Source organism: Pyrgilauda ruficollis, unplaced genomic scaffold, assembly GCF_017590135.1.
Source record: "Pyrgilauda ruficollis isolate IOZ18807 unplaced genomic scaffold, ASM1759013v1 scaffold44, whole genome shotgun sequence".
NCBI lineage: Eukaryota > Metazoa > Chordata > Aves > Passeriformes > Passeridae > Pyrgilauda > Pyrgilauda ruficollis.
The window spans coordinates 3,307,870-3,332,145 of record NW_024525934.1 but is presented as its reverse complement, the minus strand read 5'-3'; the positions used below and the strand labels follow the sequence as shown (position 1 = coordinate 3,332,145).

The 24,276-nt window shown below is 40.4% G+C and overlaps 1 protein-coding gene across 2 annotated transcripts in view; it reads right to left on the bottom strand.

Annotated features, from left to right (window-relative positions):
* CLYBL (citramalyl-CoA lyase) overlaps positions 1 to 24,276 on the bottom strand; it is a 166,600-nt gene that overhangs the window by 62,939 nt on the left and 79,385 nt on the right. For both annotated transcript variants that reach the window (XM_041478320.1, XM_041478321.1), the window contains exon 2: positions 15,841 to 16,030. In XM_041478320.1, coding sequence (XP_041334254.1) covers positions 15,841 to 16,030 — 190 coding nt within the window. The remainder of the gene's footprint in view (positions 1 to 15,840; positions 16,031 to 24,276) is intronic.

The following is a 24,276-nucleotide window of genomic DNA, read 5'->3' as shown; positions in this document are numbered from 1 at the left end:
TCCAGCCAGTCTTTGGCCTTCCTCATTCTATGCTTATATACCCAGGTAATATTTCTGCATTCCTCCTAGGTAGCCCATTCCTGCATCCATTTCCTGTATGCTTCCTTTTTGTGTTTGAGTTAAATCAAGAGTTCCCTTTTCAGCAAGCTGGCCGTCTGCCATGCCTGCCTGTTCTTCCACCCTTCTGAAGATTTTTTTTGCATTTTGTGCAGATTGTCACTGAAGTCTGACTAGCCCTTATGAGCTTCCTTGCCTTCAGGGGAAGCTTAATGTGGAATCAGTTCTGTCTACCAGCTGAAGTCTTGTGTCCTTGCCTTCATCACTGCCTTCAGGATCATAAACTCCAGCATCTGACAGCTCCTGCAGCCAAAACTGCTATTGACTGACGGTTCATTTTCATTCAGGATTCCAGCAAAGCATCTCCTCTAGTTAGTTGCTCGGCATTTGCACCAAAAATTTGTCTTTCTTGCATTCCAGAAATCTGGGTTTCTTGTGACCCATCACATGCTCCTGTCAGTGGATTCTAGCATAGTTAAAGTTCTCCATGAGAGTCAGAAAGAATTTGAGATACTTCCTTCAATTGTTTAAAGAAATATTTGTCCACAGTCCCTCCTTCATCAGTCACCATCAAGGCATTCCTATGTTCTGGCTTCCCCTCTGACCCTGATCCATCAGCTTTCAGTAAGCCTTTCACCCATGCCACCGTGGACATGACCATTATTTCCTCTGTCCTAGCCTAGCCATTTTAAAATAAAAAGACCATGGCTTATGTGCTTGGCATGTGTCTCTTGTCAGAGTCTGCTAGGCAAATTTTGATTGCTCAAGGGCCTAAGACAGAAAATATATGTCTGATAGCCTTGGCATGAAAGAGACAAGCCACCAGAAGAAGACAGAAACATTGCTGAGTAGGCACAAAAGACTTTCAAGCACTTAAGAGCACATTCAGGGATTACCAGTGTGTCTAGGAATAGCACTCTTGAATGCAGCTGTCTAAAGTTAACTCAAGGCAATTATAACATGTTCCAGTGCTAAGGATGCTTCAAAATACCTGAAATTGTGAAGCTGCATGATGAAGTAAGAATAAAGTCTATTTTTCCTTATATCTATTGATTCTACCTGGGTAGAGAAGAAGACAGGACAAAACAAGCTGATGTCATGATTTCACGATAATTACTCAGCACTGGTGAAGCTGCTCCTGAAATACAACCTCCAGCTTTGGCCACTTACTTTGAGAGAGGTGTTGAGAGACTGTGGAAGGCAGTGAAGATGTGAGAAAGCTTTTGACACTGCTGCATAAAGCAACTTCAAAGGAAATGTGCTAATGTGACAAATGATCCCAAATGGAAGTTCTAGTTTCCCCTGCCAGATACATTCATCAGTAAAACAAAAAAAGACAATTCTATAAATTCTATAAAAATATATAAATCAAGGAATTTGGGTTGATAGCTATAGCAGATTTACTACACAGTCTAAGTTTACTAAGCACTTATGGAGTTCAGGGTGTAAGAAATCCACTTGTCTGGCTGACAAGGTAGGAACTTCCTGTGTGTATCTCGCCCATTTAAAAGGTAGCACAAGCTCTCTTCTCTTGAAGAGTGAGAGTAAAAAAAGGTCCTATAGGCAGCCCAATGTGAAGCCCCAGGCAAGACTTCATTGAGCTGAGAGGCTGCTGCTTTGTTCCACTGCTCCTCAGCAGCACCTCATTTGCTTCCCTAGCATTTTCTCACATCCTGTCTTCCACTTACCAACCCTTGGACCACACTGGAAAAGACCCTCCTTACCTCCAGCTACAGTGGACGCAACCAGCTCACAGATGTTGCCTCTGCCACTATCTGGACTTCCCGCCACTACCCATTAAATATGCACAACATACATTATTATTATTATTATTATTATTATTATTATTATTATTATATTTTTTACCTTCATCTGCTTTCCAGGACTATATGGCTTTGACAGGTGAGACTTGTGGCTCTGTTCACCACTAGCAGCACAATGAAATTCCAGAGATTACATTTAAAAAAAAATAAATTAAAAGAAAAGGGGGGGAGGTCTCTGAGAGCCCTTGCTTATGGCAAAGAGCTGCTGCTCTTCCTGCAGGAAACATCACCCCCATGAAGTCATGAGCCATGCAATGTTTTGCTATGTAGCACCACACCTCAATGAAGAGGTGGATGTAGGAAGAGGTGATGTCTGATGACCAGGAATGGGAATTGCTGTCAGAGGCCAGAAGCCAGTTGCTCTTTCTGCTAGTTTCTGTCAATTCACATCAAGCACTACTCAGAGGTTGCTCAGTGTACGAATCACCTCTAGCTACAAAATAAAGCATATGTGTGCAGGGCTGCTTGTAACAGCCTCAAGCACTGAAAACCACAACCCACCTTCTCATTTCCGAGCATTTCTTTTTCTTCTCAGCACTTCCACAGTACTTCATGGATGATAAGCAAATTTGACAACATGAAGCCAGATTCTGAGGTGAGGTGCCCTAGCTGGCAACATTCAGGTGATGCTGTTGCTGTTTTCCACATGTAGGCCCTGAACAAGCTTCTGCAAAGCATCTACTCCAGATACAAGAGTGCTGGGTGGCAGAGCCAGGCGTCCTTCATCCCTTTCTCCCCATTCAATTACTTCTTTCACAGTCAGGCAGCATCCAGTCACAGCAGGCATAGGATCATCTGGAGGAAGGGTCTTCTGCTCAGTAAGCCAATTGCCCCCTTGCATCTCCATCTCTCTCTTCCAGAGACTGAAGGCAGATGATGAGTACCCAGTCAGGTGATGTGGCTGCAACTCCCTGATCATATAACAGTCTCATTCCACATAATCTTTCTTTATTTCTCATTTGACAGCTGCTTCCATATGAAAAATGGACAGCTAAGCCTATTGACCCAAGCTGAGGCAATAGACGAACATTTTAAAAACAACCTGTCTTACTGGCCAGGTCTGTATACCTTCCAACTCTGACAGCAAACCTGGAAACAAAATGCCACAGCACTGCTCATTATTTAAGGAGGAAGGAAAGATAGATCCTTTATCATGTGCTTCCGGGAGACATCAGGTTCATGTCCTTCCTGATGTGAGAAATCACAGGCACATGTACGCCCATTTCTCTGAACGTTCTCAGCACCTCAGAGGGCTGTGGCAGTGGCTAAAAAATCCCCGTGTGCTTTAAAGCACCAAGCTTAAGGTCTGTTGCATATGGAATAAAAGAACACATTTGAAGGACAGATTTTTGAAAAAGAGCCATGACAGAGGGCAAACAACTATCTCCTATTCCTATTAGGGCTCATCATCATTGGTGCAAAATGCACACAACAGGGTATAAATCTTGGTCCTGTTAATGCCAAATGATATGTGTTTTCCCTCTGAAATAATGGTTCCAAGGTTCTTCCTCATGGCACTGCCTTCAGAGGAGGATAGACAGTTTGGCCACTTAGATATTTCACACTCATTTGCAATTATTGAAATTCTCTATTTTATAAGAAAGAAGAAATTTATGAGACAAGATGGAAGCCAAAAGAAGTTACCATAAAATCGTAAATAAAACATAAATTGTAGTGGGTCAACAACACTGAATATGATGTTGCAAAATCTAGAAGAAATTGTTTGTCATGTTTTTGTGACTGGTAGGTTTATTAAGTGGATTCTTCTTAGCCCTCCACACAGAATATTACTAATTTCATTATTTCAGTGCTGCAACTGTGATTAAGTAAAGCCTTGGATTTTAACCACAGAACCTTTAAAATAATTTACAGGAGATGCATAATTCACAATTTTAAGTAATAAAAATTTTGTTCTGCAACTATAATGTGGACATATAATTGAAATATGACACGGTACATACCCTTATAGCTATTCAGTCTACGTATTGCAGGACAAGCAAGTTCATTGTCCCACTCATCCCCTGTTCCACTGCCTACAGCAACTGTCCCAGAACTATTCTTCAAAGTGTGTGAGGAGAACTTCATCAGGGTCTCAGTGGAACAGCTTGATGGGCCTTTCAGCAAAGGGATGAGTGTTTCTTCTGCACTGCTGTCAATCTTCCTACAGCTGGAATGCAGAGGCAGCCTCCCAGGACAGGAGAAGGCCTCTGTGGCTGTCCCATGCTCTTTTGGATAACTGAGAATTAGCCACAAGGCACGTACAAATCAATGTGTGGGTTATATTTGAATTATCAGTTGTGGTATCTCTTCCTACTCAGTGTATTTCCTTTGTATTTGAGGCAGAACATGACCACTCCCAGATTTCCCCTCATGCATATTTCACTCCATTTTTCCCTCCTGCACTATTTGTGCCATTTATCTTGTCCTATATTCACTTTCTTTTTTTCCCTACTTTTGGGAAAAGCATCTAATATCCCTGTAGCATTAGTTTTTCTTTGTTAATGTCAAAAAATGTTAATCCGTGAAGACTTGCTTCCTAGATAATGTTAATTCAGCTGCCAGTTTTATAATAGGATTATGCTTTCCAGGATTTAAAAATCCCACTTGTTAGCTACAAAACAGACTTCTACTAACAGCTATAAAATCTAATTTAATCCCTATTGGCATTAACTAAATAGCTGAGGTATAATTTCTGTCTAGCTGCACTTAACACCCTGCTATTGCCATAAATATATAAAATTCCCTTTGAAGTTATAAAAGAAACTGTTTGGTAGGATAAACAGGGTCTCGTGAGTCCAATCATATGTTATCTCCAAGGCATAACAAATGTTGTTTACATATTGTAAGGATTTTGTGGACAGCATATTTAAATAGATTCATCCATGTTTACATGTATTAATTTGCCCTTTTTCTCAAGAAAATGCATACTAAATTATGATCTATAAATATTCTATTTAAAAATAATTGGTTAATGAGTGGAAGATTTGGTCTGTGTGGAATCAAAGCTTAAAATGTAACCAAATAACCTGACTAAACTGGAAGAAAATACCAATTTGTTCCACATATCCCCTTTTAATGCACAATTGTATTGTGAAACCTTAGAAGATAGAGTTATCTTAAGTCTGGCATAGGAGCAGCTATTTTGAGGCAATCTAGCAAGAGGCTGTAACAAATAAGGAGGAAAGAATGAGCAAGTTATAGTTTATAATCATCCTAAAATGAACAGCCAGAGTCTTTATAACCATTTGCTCCCAAATGAGGAACAACACAGGGATTTATGGTCTTCTGGAGCTCAGTGATCAAAATAAAGAAAAGTATTTATAATTATTTTCTCCCAGTCTTGAAATAACTGGTAAGTACATTGTTCTGGAGAGGGTATCCCTACTGCACTGCAGTGAAAGAAGGATTGCAAAAGAGCCATTACAGCGATCCACAGTAGGCAGCACTATGTTATCCAGGAGTTAAAGCAGCAATCTCAGAGCAACCAAGCTGCCCTAAAGATAGAAATTGTTAGTCAGACTCATAAAACACTAGAATTTCATTTATGCTTTCAAAAAGATGCAAAATGCTGATCAACTCCACAATCAGCTTATCAATTTCCTTTTTGATAGACAAAAAGGCAGTTCACTTTGTGATATTACAGCCAAAAAGAAAGATGAGCAACCTCAGCAAAGCAGCTGACATTAACATCCAAATCTGTAGCAGGCTGGATTTGCAGACATGTGCACTTGTTTTTGGAGAGTTGTACACTATGCTTTGGACAGCACATTTAGATATGCTAACAACTGCACATGCTCCATACAGCTATAAAAACCACTGTCCAAACAGCAACTTTTCAAATGCAGCAGGATGTTTTGACTTACCCATAATAATAATAATAATTAAAAAAAAAACTGGCAAGTTTTTCACTTCTTTGTAAAAGAATTTCTTGCTTGGACCCCAAATTCTGGGCATGGCAATGTGTAACCTAAGGAAGCATTAAAAGCTTTCATGTCCTTGGAACCTACTGCATACTGTGGAGCCAGCAGAGCTGTGCAGGTTTAGACGGGAATTAAAAAGTGCATATAGCTCCTAATGCTCCATCCCCACTTGTGGCTTTTACGACAGGGACTAGAAAAATTGCAATATATGCATATTGTGCTGTATTCTGTATGTGTGGGCACATTAGTGTTGGGGTCTGCTGTTATGTGTTTCTGCCCCGACACGGGGAAAGGTGGTTTTGGGCGGCTGCGATTGCAAAGGATGAGTCTGGACTCTCAGATTTTCGGTCTTCAGTCTTGTTTATTATCTCTTATCTACAAAGTTTTTCTCTCTGACTAGCCGAGGTCTGCTCAGCAGGACAGTCAAGTGCACTCTCTCCCGCCCACAGGGCGGCTGTGTCTTTTATAGTAAAAATTACGTGTGACATATTTACTTTTATTTCTTAATACTATTTACCCTTATAGACAAGTGTACCTTTACCATGAACCAATCTCTAAGTGCCAACATCACTACACAAAATGGAAGACATGAAGAAGAAAGAAGAACACAGGACCACGCCTTGAATCTTCTATCTTGTTTTCATGACCCCCCTGTACCTATTTTTTTTAAATTTATATCTCCTTCCATAAATGTACCATTCACACCCAAGAAGCTCTCATTTCTTCATACACAGGTTCTTCTCCTTTTGATGGATTGAAATCCAACCACCAAACCCTTTTGGCAACATTCTAGGGTTTCTGAGCCCCCCAGGGGCTCCCCTGGTGTCTCTGCACATTTACAGTGGTGTGCTGAGATCCCACACATTAGATTTGTGGCTCTGGATGCCCTCCACTGTCAGTGAGCCAGAGAATTTGGGTATCAGCTTGTTCCATGAAAGTGTATTCTTTTGGTGCATAAAGCACAGCTTTACAATCTTTCACAATTTGGAGAAGAAAGTAATACACAGAATATATAAAAACCAGGGCTTTAGGAAATCATAATCCATGTGTTTTGTCTTCTGTTGAACAGAGATAAATTGCTCCACTTTAAGTTAAAGGGATGTCATGGCATGGGTTTGATTCACGGTGGAAATAAAAGGCTGGTTTTAGATGGTTCTATGCTTATTTCACAATCAGCACAGTTCACGTGACTTCAATTCAATATATGCTAGTGTATAGGAGGAAGAGGACCAAACTCCCTAAGGGTTTAAGTCTGAGTTACTAATTTAGACACAAATGTCCTTAATTCATGAAATGTGAAATGTTATCTGAATAAGGACAGCAGAATCCATAGCACTGTCAGTATTGTGGACTCCTTTTCATACAGTGGAAGGAAATAAGGCTTTTGCACAGGTACTGGTGGTTTAGCTCCCACCACTAGGATCCTTTTATCAGGTCTCCAGAAGAATAGTAGATGAACCCAAAGATACAGACATTAAACATCATGATTTTTTGGGTATCTTGGCAGCTGACACCTGCTAAGATTCCCAAGCCTAGCCATGACAACATACACCTTCACCTTCATCTGCAACTTCCACATATGGTTGTGCTGTTTCTCCACCTGACATCAAAAATTCTTTTGTCTTACCCAGCATCTCAGTACATTTCCTTGTTTTGCTACCTAATAACACTACTAAATCCCAGGTGAAGAGATATTGCTTAAACAGTTTGGTAAAATAAACCACAGATTTCCTCATAATCTGAGTATCTCTGAGGTTCTTCCCACTCTTTGGTGGGACAGGTCCAGCTTTGATGGCGCCAATGCATTGGGAAAAGTACCATGCATTTCCACCTTTCCTTCCCTACCTATCTTGCCCAAATCAGACCACAGGGCCCCATGTGACCGTAGAGATGCCTTGTAGACAAGTTTACCAAAGAGGGCAAGGGCTGTACTCTCTGTGTGTCCTACCACTTTCTGGTCCATGTCCCTGTTAATGAGGGTCTCTGGGTTTCCTCTTCCACACTTCACTCGCCACTCTGTTTTTTGAAGTGTGGGCCTTGCAATGAGGAAGAATAAGCAGGGTGGACTACTGGCTATGAGCACAATGGAATCTGAAGTTCAAGACCAGCTTTCAAGATTAATTGCAATAAAAACTTGGATACACAAACACTTTTCAATGCCTGCTCACTGCCAACAAAAAAAAGCAAAGGAGATCTGGAGCAGTGTTAAGTGCTGAGTACCCCTGTGAGTAAGACAGGGGCAGTACCTTTATAATTTCCTCACCCCACTGGAGCCCTCACAACACAACACACACAACACAACACAACACAACACAACACAGAACATGGCTTTGCATATAAAAAAAGTGCTCAAATTTGATCCCACAGATTGTTTTTCAGCTACCCGTGTAAACTGAATTTCTTAGCATTAGCTTGGTTTTCTGTGGCACGCTTGAAACTCAACAGCTTCAAACTAAATGATAGGTGCTCAACGGCTGTGTAGCCAGGTCCTTCCTGCTACGAGAACAGATGAAATATTGAAACTTGGTCCAGAAATGTGTAGCAACCCATTCTAGTCCTGCAGTTAGCCTTTAGTACCCAGGTGTGCTGATGTGCCTGCAGACAGTTGACTACACACAAAAGTGAAGGATTGTGGCTTACAAGTCCATACAAATATAAAATGTATGTTTTAAAATATTTTACCAGGTCTATTAATTTATTCCTCCCTGAAAACCCCATTAATACTGAGCCAAGACATTTTCCCTAAGTTTCTAGACACCATTCTGTCAGCAGTAATAGTTACATCAGTACATGTCCAAGTCAAACTTAATTGGATACATCTGAATCAGTGGAAAAGAAATAACTGGCAATTCAAAGGCTCTGCTCGAAGAGAAACAGGCATTACTGAGCTCATTAAGAAGAAAATTGCTGAATATTGCGATCTCCTTATGAATCCTCAAATCTTTATGTAAGGAAGATGATTGGCTTGTAGAGTAAAACAATAGGAACAAAAACTTTTATTGTCACAGTCAGTACTCAGGAGTGGCAGTTCTTCCAGGACCATGGTGGGATTAATGAGGAAATGAAAACACTTTACAACTTTCATAAAAATGTATATTCATCAGAACTCTTCAAGGATCAAAAAGGCCTCGCAGAGTTTCACCGTACAGTTGAGCTCCCCTACAATAAACCAGAGAGACTTTTGGACTCCCCAATTCCTACAGAAGAAATTTCCCATGCTACTTAGACTTTTAATAATGGCAAGCCAGTGGGGAAAGCAGCATTCCCATTTTAATTTTGTGCATCTTTTGAAAAGAAGTCACCCTACTATGCGCCTGTGTACATTTAATCATTCTCTACACACTTTATCAGCAAGGCTTCTCCCTGTAGGAGGAATACAATTAGGTACAGTACTAATTTATTATAAATAAAGCAAAGACCTGGTAAAATAACCTAGTTATCAATGTTTCATGCAACTGTGCCTATGAAGTACTAGCTAACAGTCTCACTATGAGCCTAGAGAAAAACCTGCAGCATTGATAAATCCTAACCAACATGGCCTTTTTAAAAAAAAAAAAAAAAAAAAAAAAAAAAAAAAAAAAAGAAAAAAAAAGAGATTATTATCATATAATACAGGAAAACTGTTGGGTTTAATTGAAGTAACTAGAGATTTATGGAAACCAACTGGAGCTTTCATCCACTAATACTATAAAATCCTTCAATAACATCCATAAGGAAATGCATCTCAACAAAGAAAGCCTCACTTTTTTTTTGTATACCACGCTGACCCATTTAATGTATTTATCTCCACCCCCGAATTTAGCTGAAGTGTTGTTTTATATGCAAGAGCCTCTTGTCATCAATGATAAGGACTAAAAAGGTCAGGAGGTCTCAGATTAAGGGGAAAATGGTAGGCAAGGATGCCCTCTCTCTGGCGTGCTGTTTGTTCTGACCCCAGGATGAGATCACTAGAGAGATGGAGGAGGCATTCTCACAGGGAGAAATCTCCATAAAATCAGCATGTTTATGGATGATCTGCTCTTAACTGTAATGAACTAAGAGCCGTCTCTTACATATGTGTTATTCATAATGGAACACTTTGAAAGGTGGCCAGGCTTTAATCCTATTTTTTAAAACAGACAATTCAAAACAATTAACTGATTTTTCCTTTTTCCATGACACAGCACAATGAATTTTTAAGTGGCTCCATGATGTTAGGTAGGAACACATTTATGCTATGATTCTGAGAGGACATGCTTCAGATTAGTAAAATAGGTCCTTCCCTACAACTCCTCCTAACACAACCAAATTTCCCTTCACTGCTGAAGAAACTGGGAAGAACAGGAGAGGCTCAGGAGCCCCCACTTCCCTCTCAAGGAAGGCACATGGGGAAAGGACAGGGCTGAGGCTTCCTTTTCCCCAGTTTCTCTTGCTTAAGTGCTGGAGGAGAAAGCAACGTTTTTGTAAAAGAGACAAAGCAACATAATGACGATTCACATTAAATAAAGCTTAGGAGATTAAACTCTAATCAGTCTGACATAATTTTACAGTGAAGCCCTGAATATCAATAATTTTTTATTGGATGAATGAGCTCAATATAGTTGCCGAGGATCAACAATACAATTTTCCTGTTTTCAAGTATTTTATGTTAGAGGAGTGCACAGACGTTTCTCAGCCATATGTACACACCAAGGGATTGCTTTTACACCTCAGATACAAAAAAAAACATGAGCAGAGGGAACGTGGGGCTTTGTTTTGATTGTTAATTATAACACCAGTGTTCCCCATGGAAAGAAAAGGCCAAATCCTATCACTTTCAAAATTTGCCTGAGAGAATTTTCAAAGGTCATCTTTGGCAGGAGGGACTGTGCTCTGCCTGGCCTGATGGCACACTGAAGGGAGCTGCAGAGTGCACCCAGGTTTTCAAAACCACCCTGCCGACCAAAAAACAAAATAAAACCACAAATAGCATTGGTTTGGAGGCATTAAAACTCTTCAAAACTCTTGCCAAGGACTCAGAAAGATATATAAAGGCTGTAGTAGCAACCCCAACTGTTTTCTTGCTAGGCTGACCTGGCAGCTAACTCCTCCTGAATGCTCTAAAGAACAGCACCACCAAGACAGGATCCTGCTGGAAAAATGCAGTTCTAGAAAACTCTCTTGTAAAGGTGGTAACTTTACATAACCCATGGGAACTAACTACAAAATCTCAGCTCACTGTGTCCTTGGAAAATGAATGCACTGACATGGAAATCTTCCTTACTCCAGGAAGAAAGAATTTTTCCACCTGATAATGGATCCACCTGACCTACCAGCACAGTGAGTGATGCAGCTCTACAGAGGAAAGCTACAGCAAGGACTGCTGGCTTGGCTGAGAGCCCTTGAGACAGCTCAGCTCCTACACAGAGATCTTTCATAAGATGCAGTTCAGCTTGCTGGCTTATATGAATCATACAAGCATATCAATGCAGCCATTTTCAAAACCTTTTATTTTTTGCAATCAAAATGAAAGCATATTCAGACCTTTTCCTGTGAAGAGCTGAAATAGATACAAGCTATTTTTGTCTCTAAGAGCATGATGCATTTGTGACATATCAACACTGCAATCTGTATTATTTCTAATTTTATAGGTTTAGAATTTTTATTTGAACTGTTCACTTCAAAATATCACCAAGCCCATAATTCTGAGTAATTTCTTTAAAATGTACGTGTACATCAGTGGCAAAGAAGTCCTATCTTTGTCTGTGAATAGTACCTCAGAGAAGGTAACTTCCCTTTACTAATATTCAATTGTTCCCACAACCAAAACTTAAAATACTTTTGTAGAAGTTCCCAAAGTCTTACAGAGTCAGAAACCTTGAGAGGCAGCTGACAGTCTACATCATGTGGCACTATGCATCTGAACCTGTAAAAACAGCATGTGGATCCCCAGCCAGGATTAGAGAACAGCATGACTGGTAGGGTATGTTCAGCAAGACTTTCTTTTGTAAAAGAGATTTTCAGCAACACCAGCATATTTCCTTATCACCTTTCCTATTCTGAATATTTGAAACCCTCCTAGTGCTCTGCCTGGTTCCAAAGGTGTTGCAAAAGCCCCCGTGCTACTCATACTAGGTCTAACCCTACTTTCCAGGTTAGTACTCAGGATACTAGAACAACTTTGCTTATTTGCCATTTCTTCCCACTGGTTCTCCTCAGAAAATTCACTGAAATACTTTCTCCTTGTGAATGCTGTGACTTTTTTTTCTGGTTTTCTGATTTAGTGAAAATATCAGATAGAAAATAAGATTTAAAAGAAGGGGAAAGAGATGACATGTGAAGTTGTGGTCAGTGCTGTAGTTCTTGAAGGTAAGAAATGAAGGCACTGAAATGGTAAGGAGATTAGGGTATGGGTATGGGTTCCCCCCTTTTGGTACTCTCTGTCAGCCATTAGAAAACATAATTGTGAAGGTAAGGCACAGGGAAAGAAATCTTTCAAAACTTCACAGAGAGAAAATACTGCATAGAAAATAGTTAAATATTTTTATTTTGTGGCCACAGCTTCAAAAGCTGCTACTGCAACCAAATGCAGTTTTGCAAATGTTATCAGTTTCAGTAATAGGAAGCTCATCTTCCTCGTTTCCTTCTGAATGATCAAGCCAATAGAGCTGCTGACATGCCAGATTATCAATCTGTCAAATTTTAACTTAATCCTAATATAAACACACAGCATCTTGTTAAAATAGACCCATTAGATGTGGTTTAAGCTTACTGCTTGAACTTCATGCAAATGAAGATCTGTAGACAGGCTAGTTTGGCCCAAGTGACTGTGAACCTTCAGTCAGGTCCTGGTTTTCCCCAAGTTCAATATTTCTGCAGAAGTTTGAAGGAAGTCCATAAGTAGCATTTAAAGTAATATAAGACACAGCAATAAATAGTAAAATTCATCAACACTATTTAAGAATAATGAATAAAGGACAGACTCAGCATTGCTGTGTTTCCTAGTGGTTTTTTTCCCCCTCAGTTTGAAATGACCCATTTGCAATGGGCCACTGAACACTGTACTTCAATGCATGTTCTTGACATATCTTTCACACAAAGTCTCCAAACACCTCATAAACATTAATAAATTAAGCTTCAAGAGCAATAGTAATTTCAGCTTCACATTCATAGAACCTATGTCTCAAATTCTTCCTGACTATCTGTGGCGGATCTAAAAATGAAATTCAAATTTCCAATCACTTTGAATTAGGCTTCTCTACTAAATCATGCAACCACAGAGTCTAATTCAGGTTGGAAGAGATCTCAGGAGACCACCTCAAAGCAGCACTAGCTACTGCTCAACACCAGGCCAATCACAGCCTCATCCAGCCAAGGCTTGAATACCCTCAGGGAGGGAGGATACACCACCAATGGACAATCTCTTCAATCTCTGGCCAATCTCATGACCTGCATGGGCAAGACATTTTTCCCTTGTCTTGTTTTTTTTCTTTTGTCTTCCCCATGTTTTCCCCATTTCTCCAGTCAGCATCTCCCCTCACGCCTCCCCTCAGCATCCCCTCCCCTTTTTTCCTTTTTGCCTTTGCCAGTGCCCAGAATTTTTCCTTTTCCTTTTCCATTTCTGACCTTCTCTGAGAAGAGTCTGGCTCTGCACCCATTCAGCTCCCCTCAGGAAGCAAAGTGTCCATCAAGACCCAACTCAGCCATCTCTTCTCGGGGATGAAGGAACTCAGCCCCTCAGCCTCTCCTCCTGTGCCGTGATCAGCCTGATGGCCCTTCATGGGCTCCTTCCCACTGGGCAGCCTCTCTCTTGTCCTGGGATGCACAGCTTGGCACAGGGACTCCACAAAGACACTGTCAAAATGAAGTGGAGAAGAAGGACCCCTTCCCTGGAGCTGCTGGGTGCAGCTGTGCCAGCATGGCCCTGGGGGATGCTTGGTGCTGCAAGGACACATCAGTGACCCTGTGAGGCTTGTTGTACAACTGCACCCAGGACCTTTTGGGCAGAGGTGCCTTTCTCCAGGCTTCAGGAACATCCCCCAGCCTTGACCTTTCAGTGATGACAGACAGCAGCTTCCTGATGACACACAACAGCTCCCTGAGAGGCCTCCAGAGTGTCCTGTCTGGTCTCACAGACCAGCTTATTTAAATAGACCCTAACTCCGTCCTCCCCTACTGTGGCTGCTCCCTCCCTCCCCAGTTTTGCTTCTAGGCCTGAGACTGGGCAGACTCTGACAGTAAAGCCTGCAGTTTCATGGAGCAGTGCATCCACTTGACTGGTTTTTATTCTCATTTTTCCTGCTGATACACTTGTAGTAGCCATTTTTGCTGTCCTGCTCATCCCTTACCAGTTTTGATTCCAGACAAGCTCTGAAATTCCTCATTCTGCTCCTACGAGCCTGGACCACATTTCTGTTGCTTCTTGGTAGCTTGTCTCCACTTCTATCTCCTGTCTTTCCTTTTGCATTTAAGCTGAGGCAGTGGCTCATCTGTCATCTCAAGTTTCCATTACCAATTTTCCCCTTAATTTCCTTGAAATCTTATACCCAGTGGCACAACTTCACTTTAACAGAGCTAGAATTTTACCACCCTTGAGAAATTCCTACTGTCAACTTTGTCATCTTGATCATAAAATTTTGTTTTTCTGTCATTGTTTATTACAAATAAATGCTCATGCTATAAATTATTTGATATAATTAAGCTGCACCTAAAAATACTTCTGTTTGATACACAACTACATCTTGTATCATCTTACAGCAGCAGCCTCTGAAATGTGATGAAACAATACTAAATCACTGTGACAGGAGATATAATCCTAGTCTTTCAACACAGAATTTTAGCAACTGAAAAATGTTTTCCAATCATCTTCAGCAGCACACAGGAACATCCAGCAGTGCTACTTGCACTTTTCAGAATTAAAATAGGTACATGCAAACTCTGTAAATTTTTTTCTTTTCCAACATACCTGTAAAGAGTTGAAGGTTAAAGACAGCACTATCCAAAAGAGTCCTTCTGGAAAGCATTAACTCACAAGAAAAAGAAAACAATAAAATTTAATCCGCATTTTTGAGAGGACATGGGAAAAATTTCAAGCCTGTTTTCCTAACTTTCTGGGCAAGATATTTATATACCTATAAATAGATATTATATACCTCAAACCCTAAACAGTGCTTGCTCTAGTCTGAAGCATGGAGACACAGAAAGGAAAACCAACAAATATGAAAATAATCTGACAGCAAACTTACATTCCTGTTGAGAAATAGCTTTCATTAGGAAACATTTGCACCAATTTCTTGTATACATTGTTTAAAATGGCTGACTTGGCAGTTATGTTTAAGGTTGGACTCAGTGATCTTAAAGGTCTTTTCCAATGATTCTATGGTTCTAAGATGTGGAACATACTAAAATGGTTACTTCCATATATTAAAAAAAAAATTGTTTGCAAGCGAAACTGAATGCATGCTTGATCATTCTCTCTTTTTCCACAGTTTAATGTCAACAAAAACTTGGCACGGGTACTTGACACATCTACATCCATCTCCCACCCTCCTCTCCATCCCCATTCCAAACACTGATATGCTCAGAATCTAACTTCTCCTTCCTTGAGAAACATCCCTAACAACACTCCCTCCCAAAATTTCAGGAAGTATACCTTTCCAAACACCCCAAGGCTTACACACCAAACAGACTCACAATCTGAAGATGCTTTTATTTCAATAACAAACTGCCCACCTGGTGATTCTGCACTAATGCTTCCTTTCTCACTTACAGACTGTTTCTTCCTCTTCCCTGATAAATATGTTGCAATAATAACAGTATCTCCCACTCTTCTGTGATGACAGCTTATGCCCAGTTCTGTATTCCTGCAAAACTCCCTCTCTGCTTACTCACACGGGATCTCTTTGAGTTCTGGGAAAGCAGATTTTCCCAACGCCTTCACAAAGCCTATCACTGTGACACTATTCTGTATATCTTAAGAGTTATCTTTGTCTTTCTGGTTGTCACTTCCTCAAGGCAAAGGCAATGTTTTTCCACAAGTTCTCTTTAGTGCTGATTATATCACACAGATAATTTTTAATTACCTTTCTGTTCAGAGCCACACCATCTTCACAGTCCAACACTGCACAATCTACATTCAGTGATGGGATTTTTCTTATCTTCTTTTCATCATCCGCAGGTACATAGAGCACAGCCCGTCTGGGAACATACTTGTGTGATGATGTAAAGCGATAGCTAAGCTTAAGAACACCAGCTGGCAGAGGAGAATCCACCCTGTAAAGGATATTGTTGAAATTAGACTATTGGCAGCAATGCTGTAAATCATACTTGACTGTATTTTAAAAGCAAAACATTCCTATCTAAGATAGTGGCTGGTTTTGGGCTACTTACATATTTTTTCCTTTTGGAAGAGACAAGTTAGGGAGATATCAGTATTACAGTTAATTACCATATAAAACTCCAAAACCACTGTGTTCAATAGAAGTTGTAAACTTAATCATAATTGAAGACCTGCCAGGGCTGAGGTTTATCCATGCAGCTTTAATTACACTGCCTATTCTGGGTGCTACAGCAAGTATGAAATACTGAAGGGTGGTGGCTGGTTTTTTTTCCCTGTCATAGGACTCCTCTGTAGGATGCAGACTGTGCTGGGAATGGTTCAGGACTGCTCTGGGGAGGAGACTGCTATCTGCCACATTTCCTCCAGGAGCTGGATGCCATGCTGTGAATGAAGCAGGGGTGCTGGTTAAAACAAACACAGGTTTGTGAAGTTCATTTTGCAACCGTAGCGTTATATCAACAAGTGTATTTGCATGCAAATTTTAAATAAGCAAGATGGATGAAGGGGGAAATTAAGAAAAAAGAATGAAAACCCCATGTAGTGTGGAACCTTGCTATTCTCTTCAGACCTTCACGTCCACAGCACAGACTTCCATTGAAAGAGTGCATAAACCCAGCAGCATCAGCAGCAGTTTTTGGGCTGTGATGTCTGTTTAAATTTGTAAATTCTTTGTGCACCACACATCAATGCAGGTGTGAGCCTTTGGTGTCACGTGGCTTGAGAGGATAACATCCCTGTGGCCCGTAGGTGTGAGGGGTGGGGTGGTCTCAATATTCCTGGTGAGGGCCCAGCTAACTTGCTCCAGGCAGGAGCGGGGTTAGTGCACTTGGAGGCTGTGGGACTGCCAGAGGAGGCTGCTCTTGAGTGCTGTGGGGAGCTTGCTTTGCTCCATAATTACAAGCACAGAGAAACAAATTATAGAGGGTGCCACTGTGTTTCTTGGCCTTCCAAAAAAAACCAAACCCTTGCCTGCTCCTGTTCCACCCCACTGCATGCTGTACCCCCCAGGCCTATTCTGCTACATCAAAGATGAGGACAAAATAACACAATTTACCTTCATACTAAGCACAAGGCACTTGCACCACAAAATAATCCTACCATATAACACCATTATGCATTATCATGTATATTATTCAGCACTTTGAATAATGCAAAGCTTTCCTAGCACCATGCTGAACATGTCATTATCACATCATGTCAGGGACCCATGCATTTTCCTGTGCCCCTCTTAATAATGCTTCCCAAGTTGCTAGACTTGGATGACACATGGCTACACACACATGTGGGTTTCTTCGAAGCAAACATGATTCAAATGCCTGGAAATGAGTTCAGTCAATCTAAATCAGAGCCAATGTGGCATGTCACTGACAGACCACTGTAACACTCGCCTTTCTAAGCTGAAACTGTTGAAGACCCCTCTCTTCCCCTAGAGTGTGCACCCTCAAAGCTGAATATAAGAGTTGGGTTAAAAATATGAAAAAAGCTTTTATCACATTTTACCTCAGTAAACTAAATTGAAAAGGAAGACGATTCCATCATCTCCTCTGCTGCATGTCTGCATATCCTGTGTGGATCCATTTTAAAAGCCTACGAAAACCACTGCCGGGCTCTTCTTTGCAACATGCCTGGTAATGCTTAATTCAGTTTAAGAAATGGGACAGCTTGGCAGTTACATAGACATTATTTTATTAAAAATGCCAGTGCTACCCTTTTTAATAACAGCAACAGCTTCAAGACTCAGGTGTAGGAGGTTCCATCAACACCTGGAGACATGCAACTGAGATCCACTGAGCCCCTCCAAAGTATTCCCTTTGCTTCTCTCTCACAAACTACTTCTTGTTCCCTGCTTCAGGCTGAAGTGGGGGTGGTAACAGAACTTGTGGCGACTCAAGTGGCTGCTAGACAAATCCACTTAATCTCATTTTCTTGCACTAGTACACTTTGGGAGAGCAAGAACGAGGTGGAAGAGTGGTTTATCTCAAATGGAAAGAGGAGGATCTTCTTTCAATGTGACACAGAGGTCAGTAAAGAAGTCTGCAATCATTCCCATAACATATATGAGGGAACAAAAGTGATTAGTTTCTATTCTCTTTCTCTGATGGCTTCAGCCTTGTGGTTCCCAAGGGCACAAAGGAGTCAAAGAGCTCAGCCCATTAATAGTTAACTCCAGCCTGGAGCCAAGCAGCCCCTGAAGCACCCTTAATGACTGCCTCTCACCAACCCTCCAACCTGCCAGAAACCTGATAGACGTGGCTAACACCATAATCTCAGAGCATGCTGAGATGAGATGTATCTTCTGTCACATATGTTTCCCAGGATTTCTTCTGGGCTGTCATCAAACCACGGGCTGTTTGACCAGCCGTTTTCCCTCTCACTGCCGCAAGCCCCATGAAGGCAGCCCTGCTCTGCATACCACACACAATGGTGTGCGGTGTTGTGTAGGTGAAAGCACCATTATCTGCAGACCAGATTTAGTCAGGTGTCACCATCCAGATCTATGAACTTGTGTTTAGATGGAGGAGCAGTACATCTTCCTCAGCAGACCACCTGACTCCAAAGAACTGATAGACTTAACCCATTAAAATGCCATCACTTAATAGGCTTAATGCTGGAAATGCTACTTCCCACTGGCTATTGGTCTCTCCTCAGCTGAACAACTTTGTAGCCACATAGGCTCAAACAACAGGTTTTTCAGGACATGAATTATTATAAAAAATACACTGTTGACTTGTCAAATTATTAGTTTTATGGGATATCTTAGCAAGTTGAAGAAGAAATAATGTTTTCAAAAAGTATGTCCAGGAAAAAAATATACACAGCAGGAGGTGGTGTCAGTGGACCAACATAGAATCCTTCTCCTTTCAAAACTAAGAGCTCTAGAAATTTTATTTTTATTCATATAAAATAAGAGTTTTCAACAAGTATCCTTATGTATGACTGCAGTAAATGGTATCAATGCTAATTCTTTGACATATATTCTTTGACATATATTCTTTAATCATCACTGTGCATTTTCCTCGCAAAGTCATATTTTATGTTCTACAACAAAAAAGCAGAAAAACACATGGATTAATTAATAGATCCATTTGTCTATAGACTTATTTTAAACAGTGACAAGGCTTGGGGTGCTCCATATATGAGCAGTTAGATACTCTGGTAGGAAACACTCCCCTGATTATCTTGACTTCTGTTATGTTGATAGAATGAAAAAATCCCCAGCAGTTGCTTTTTTAGGACAAAAAACCCACACAGCACTGCAGTCTCGATTATACTGTTAACCCTGTGCCATAAAGAGGAGGAAAATCTTACATATGTTTCCTGGCTCCAAGTATTTTAATGATTCAAACTAAGCTTGACTATGCTTTAAACTAAACACATGGACAAAAGCCAAGTGAATTTGCTAAGACAATGTTTCTTCCTTTAAGCACTGTAAGTTAAAACAAGGACTAGGCTATTGGGTAATGCTCATTAAATTGTTTTACAGCAGCATATTTTCATTCATAGCATCTGGCAGCATGCTGAGTGCTCTTGGGTCTTGGAAATAAAACTAAATTTCTTCAGCAAACATAACACTCTACTAAAGTCTTCATCAAATATGTAAAAGTAGCTGGCAAGTTAAAGTTTCTTGTGGTCCTCTGAGAACCATTTCACCAAAGAGTGAATAGTTCATCCTCAGGAAGGAGAAAAGAAAACCTATTTGACTACTAAGAGTTTGCAATGGCAGCCATACAGCGTGACTGCAAAGAGTAAAATTACCCCAAATTATGCAAATTTCCCTGCTGTAAACTGCATTTTCACATTCCAGCATTGCTCATACTCATACACGTACTTAAACGCACACACCTGTGCAGTCACATTGGAGCCAACAAGACATAGCTACAAAGTAAAGTACTGGAACAAGTGATTTCCAGCACTTTAACCTGTGCCTCTGTTCCCTGTTTACTTGCTAAATCAAATCACCCCTAGAAGATCTGCCAAACACATGGAAAAATATTCGTTGCTCAATAGGCCAAATCTTTCCTTCTACAATCATTGGCATAGTGTTGGCAAAGTGTTTGCAAATAGCATTTTTAGACACTTCACTAAAACTATTAAAAAATCTGGATAATTTCCACTTGTATTTTTGACCTCTGTGCATGTAACTGCACACCACGATATCTGTGGAGCTGTGGAAGAAGGGCAGAAGTGATCCAAGACCCACAACCCCCCCTGAAAAAGACCCAGCTAATGCAGGAAAATGTCATACAAATTATTTCTGCAATATGTGCAAAAAACCCCACTCCAGAGAAAATGTAATGGTTTTCCCATGTTGAATTTACCGGGGAGTAGCACACCACCGCACACAAATAATCTGCCAAAAACAAAGGAAACTTCTATGGAATTACAAAGCCCCACAATTTGCATAGTAATTCTTTCTAATTAAGAAAAGAAGATACAAGTTGTTTGTTATAAACATCAGCAGGCCCTGTGCAAATACGGAGGGCTCGCAGCCGCGCTGAGTGTTTGTCGAATCAAAGCGACTCGCTGGAGAGTTTTATTGGTACAGCTGCGGCGCATGCATTTTATCACACATGCTAATAATCCCGGTTATGGCACTAACATTTTAATCATTTGTTCTCTGGGCTTGTTTCTCAAACAATTAGCACTAATGAATGGCCAAAATACCTCGGATCATATATGTCTAATTGCAGTCAAGAGCGGTTATTGTCCGCATGTACATTTCAATTCACCTCTGGGGATAATGTTTGTTAATTGTATTTCTTTATATAGCAAGTGAAAAAAGGCTGTTCACTCAAAAAGGGACTAAGTGTTCTCTTCTTTCCCTTTGTTCCCACAAGAAGCTAAAGTCACTTCAAGAGGCACTTAATCCCATCATCCATGGTTACAATTGCCTTACAGCATCAATCAAAAAGAATCTGAAGTAAAATGATGCAGCTATATTGTGTAATTAAAAGCAATTCAGGTAGTTATTACTTGGGGCATTTTCCAGGTCCAAATACTTAAAATGGCACTGCGGGGATTCTAAATACTGTAGTGTTTTAAATTTGGTGAACTACAATATCTCACAGAGAAAGGGAAGGAATATGCAAAAAAAAAAAAAAAAAAATCTCCTAGTGTGTATTGTAAAGTGAAAGAAAAGAGGAGGAACAGCTAACGTTTGAAGTGACAAAATCTACAAGTCTCCATATAAAAGGGAAATAAAAATATCAAGAAGAGAGAAAAGCGGAGGAAAAAGAAAAGGACAGCAGTTTTCAAGGAAAAGAAATTCCTCGTAATTGTTAAAAAGTTAACATGTGAAAAAATGCTAACATTTCCTCCAATGGAAAACAAAAGCTCATGTCACAAACTTTACCATCAGAATACAGGTCCCCAAAATCTTAGTGCTGTCCTAGTGGAAATAAATCCAGGCAAAGCAAGCAGCTCTTCTTTAGGGGAAAAAAAAAAAAAAAATTAGGTTAAAAGTGAAGAGCTATGATATTTACTTTTGAATAAAATGTAAGGGAAGGAACTTTCTGTAACAACTGCCGCTAACTCTGATCCAATTATGCTGAAATTAAAACTGGGGGGTTATCAACATACCAAACACTCAGCTTTACATTTTGATTTCTTCCTTTGTTCCAGACTCAGTACGGTCATTTCCCTGACCCTCAAAAAACTAATTAAGAAACCCCCCAAACCTAAGCCCTTTCCAGGGCAGGCAGAAGCCACCAGCTCTCATGGTTTGAGATCTCTTGACAAGCAGTTTTCTTTACCAGGAGAGGCTTTGTCTGCTTTTAAACTTCCCACCATAAGGCTGATACTATGTCTCACAGACTTCACATGAAGATTAATTCCCCTGAAGCTGATGGAAGACATAAAGGTATAAAATTGGCCTCCCAAAAGTGAAGAAGGTGAAAGAATAAATCCTAGCACTTCCTCAGCATCCTAAGGGAGACAGGCAGTCTGCGCCCACTGCGGGGACTGAGAGTGGTGAGTCGAAGAAGCGCTCACAAAAACTCAGCGAATTAAGAAATTTAACCCCCGTAACAACCAGCTTTGGATATCAAAAAGGACAGATTGGAGGGGGCTGCTTCTGAGAGCACTTGCCTGTTGGAAAAACTGTAGCAGGGAGAAATGAAAAGGGGGCTTCCAAGTGACCTTTCACAAGCACTCACTCCAACTGATCAGGATGCATTGCATTATAGCCAAAAAACAGAGAGCTGGACCAAATGGGGACGGAGAGCCCCACTGATCAAAAAAAAAAAAAAAAAAAAAACATCATGACACAGAGAAGTGTGAGTGGAAATGAAAACTAAGCACCAAATCCAAAGATGCTGGAAAGCAATTTTAGGAAAAATATGTGTCTTTGTCTGCTTTTTATTTATAATTTTTCCCTATCTCCAGTAAATCAATGTAAGTCATATAACTGGGCACCAGAGGAAAGATTGAATACAAACCAGAAACTTACTGGCAAAACCTTAAAATCATGGACCCCTAAGCTATAAAATGATAAAAGGCTATCATAGGTTAAATAGTTAACCAAACTTTCTCCTCCCACCAGCACTAAATGTAAAAAAAAAAAAAAAGACCTTTTATTTACCCCACCATGTTCTTTCAACTACATTTGACCCTGTTGTTTTGGTTCACTCTGAGCTCCATCATGCCTTAAATTGCTTTGACTGAAGATCAGGCATTTTTTTTCTTCTCAATTCAAAATGGCCAAGTTAGACAGCGAGGATAAAAATAAAAGGACCACTGGCTTCTCATATTACTAACATGTCCTGTTTTCAGGGCAAAAATAGACTGTTTGTGAGGAAGAGGAGAGTGCTACGGTTCTTTGACTTAAGAAGTGAATTTTAAAAGAGATTTAAATAATGGCTGAGGGTGACAAGGGCTGCTGCTTCCTACTAATGGCAACAGGCTGCTCCTCTCGGGCAGCCTGTGTGTGTGTGTGTGTTTGCTATCATCCAAGGTTAATTGGTGTCCTGTCTTGGGGAGCTTTAGCATATGTGACATACAGTTGAGACTTTGCTCCCTTCCTTACGGTGTGGATAACCCTGAATAACTTGTCGTGCCCATAAAGCATTCTCGAGCCGAGCTGTACCTCGCTTTGCTTTTACCATTGACAAAGTATGGGGCTTCTTGGGATGCTTTCTGCTGCTTAATCAGACCCACAGCACTACAGGGCACTGGAAAAGCACTCTGTCTGTCTGTAACACATTCACTTTGCCACTAAGGAGCATGCAGTAAGGATAACAGTTAATTTCCCCATCTTCCTAAATATAAAGATATAGAAATAAATGCTAAGTATGGACAGTTTTTGTTTTAACAAAATTTTAAGTGCTTTCATTTATTTAACTAATTCAGTTTCTAAGTTGCATTTTAAAAATGTACAACACTGTAAAGAGGTATTGCAAAATTTTGTCTAGCTGTATGTTTCTTTAAGCGAAACTCTTGCATTATATTTTTTTACAGTATTGCAACTAGCAGTTGCAACAGAAATTTGCAACACATTTTAAATAACAAAAACATCCCACAATAAAGGTGAAGATCCAATACCAATATTGAGAGATTTAGAAAAAAACTACACATAAATTAGTCTTTTTTAAGGTATGCATTGAGAAGTAAGAAGATATTGCTTTGGATGTGTGACGTTGATGTATGATTTGTTTAGACTTGGTGTACAGACAAATATGCACTGAGTGTTATCAGAGCTGTGTGGCACAAAGGAAAAGACATGCCTTTGGAGGATGAGAATCTTCCAGTTCAAGGGGAGGACCAGGCATCTCTAACCAAAAAGCTGTCCTGGAACATCCCATGCCACAATCTGTCTTAGGAAGTGAATATATAAATCCTCAAATGCAATGGTTGCACTTTTATACAGTCAGACCCATCCCAGTGGCCTCTGCAGAAAAGCTGAACTTTGAAGAGATTCTTTATACCACTGCAAAACCACTCTTGGCTCTTCCAGTTCTCCCCTCCATCTTACCATCAGGTGCTTACTTCCCTTGCTCCTAAATCTGCCCCAGCCTTTTCACACACTGACTTTGCACCCACCCTTCTCGGTGTATATGCACAATAATTGGTAACAATGTTTGGGCAGAATTTCTCTTCTTACTGAATGTGCTTTTCCCCTCTTTTCTTCCCCAGTCCCCTCCATTCCCTCCGCGTCGGTTCCCACACCAGGACACCGGGAGCA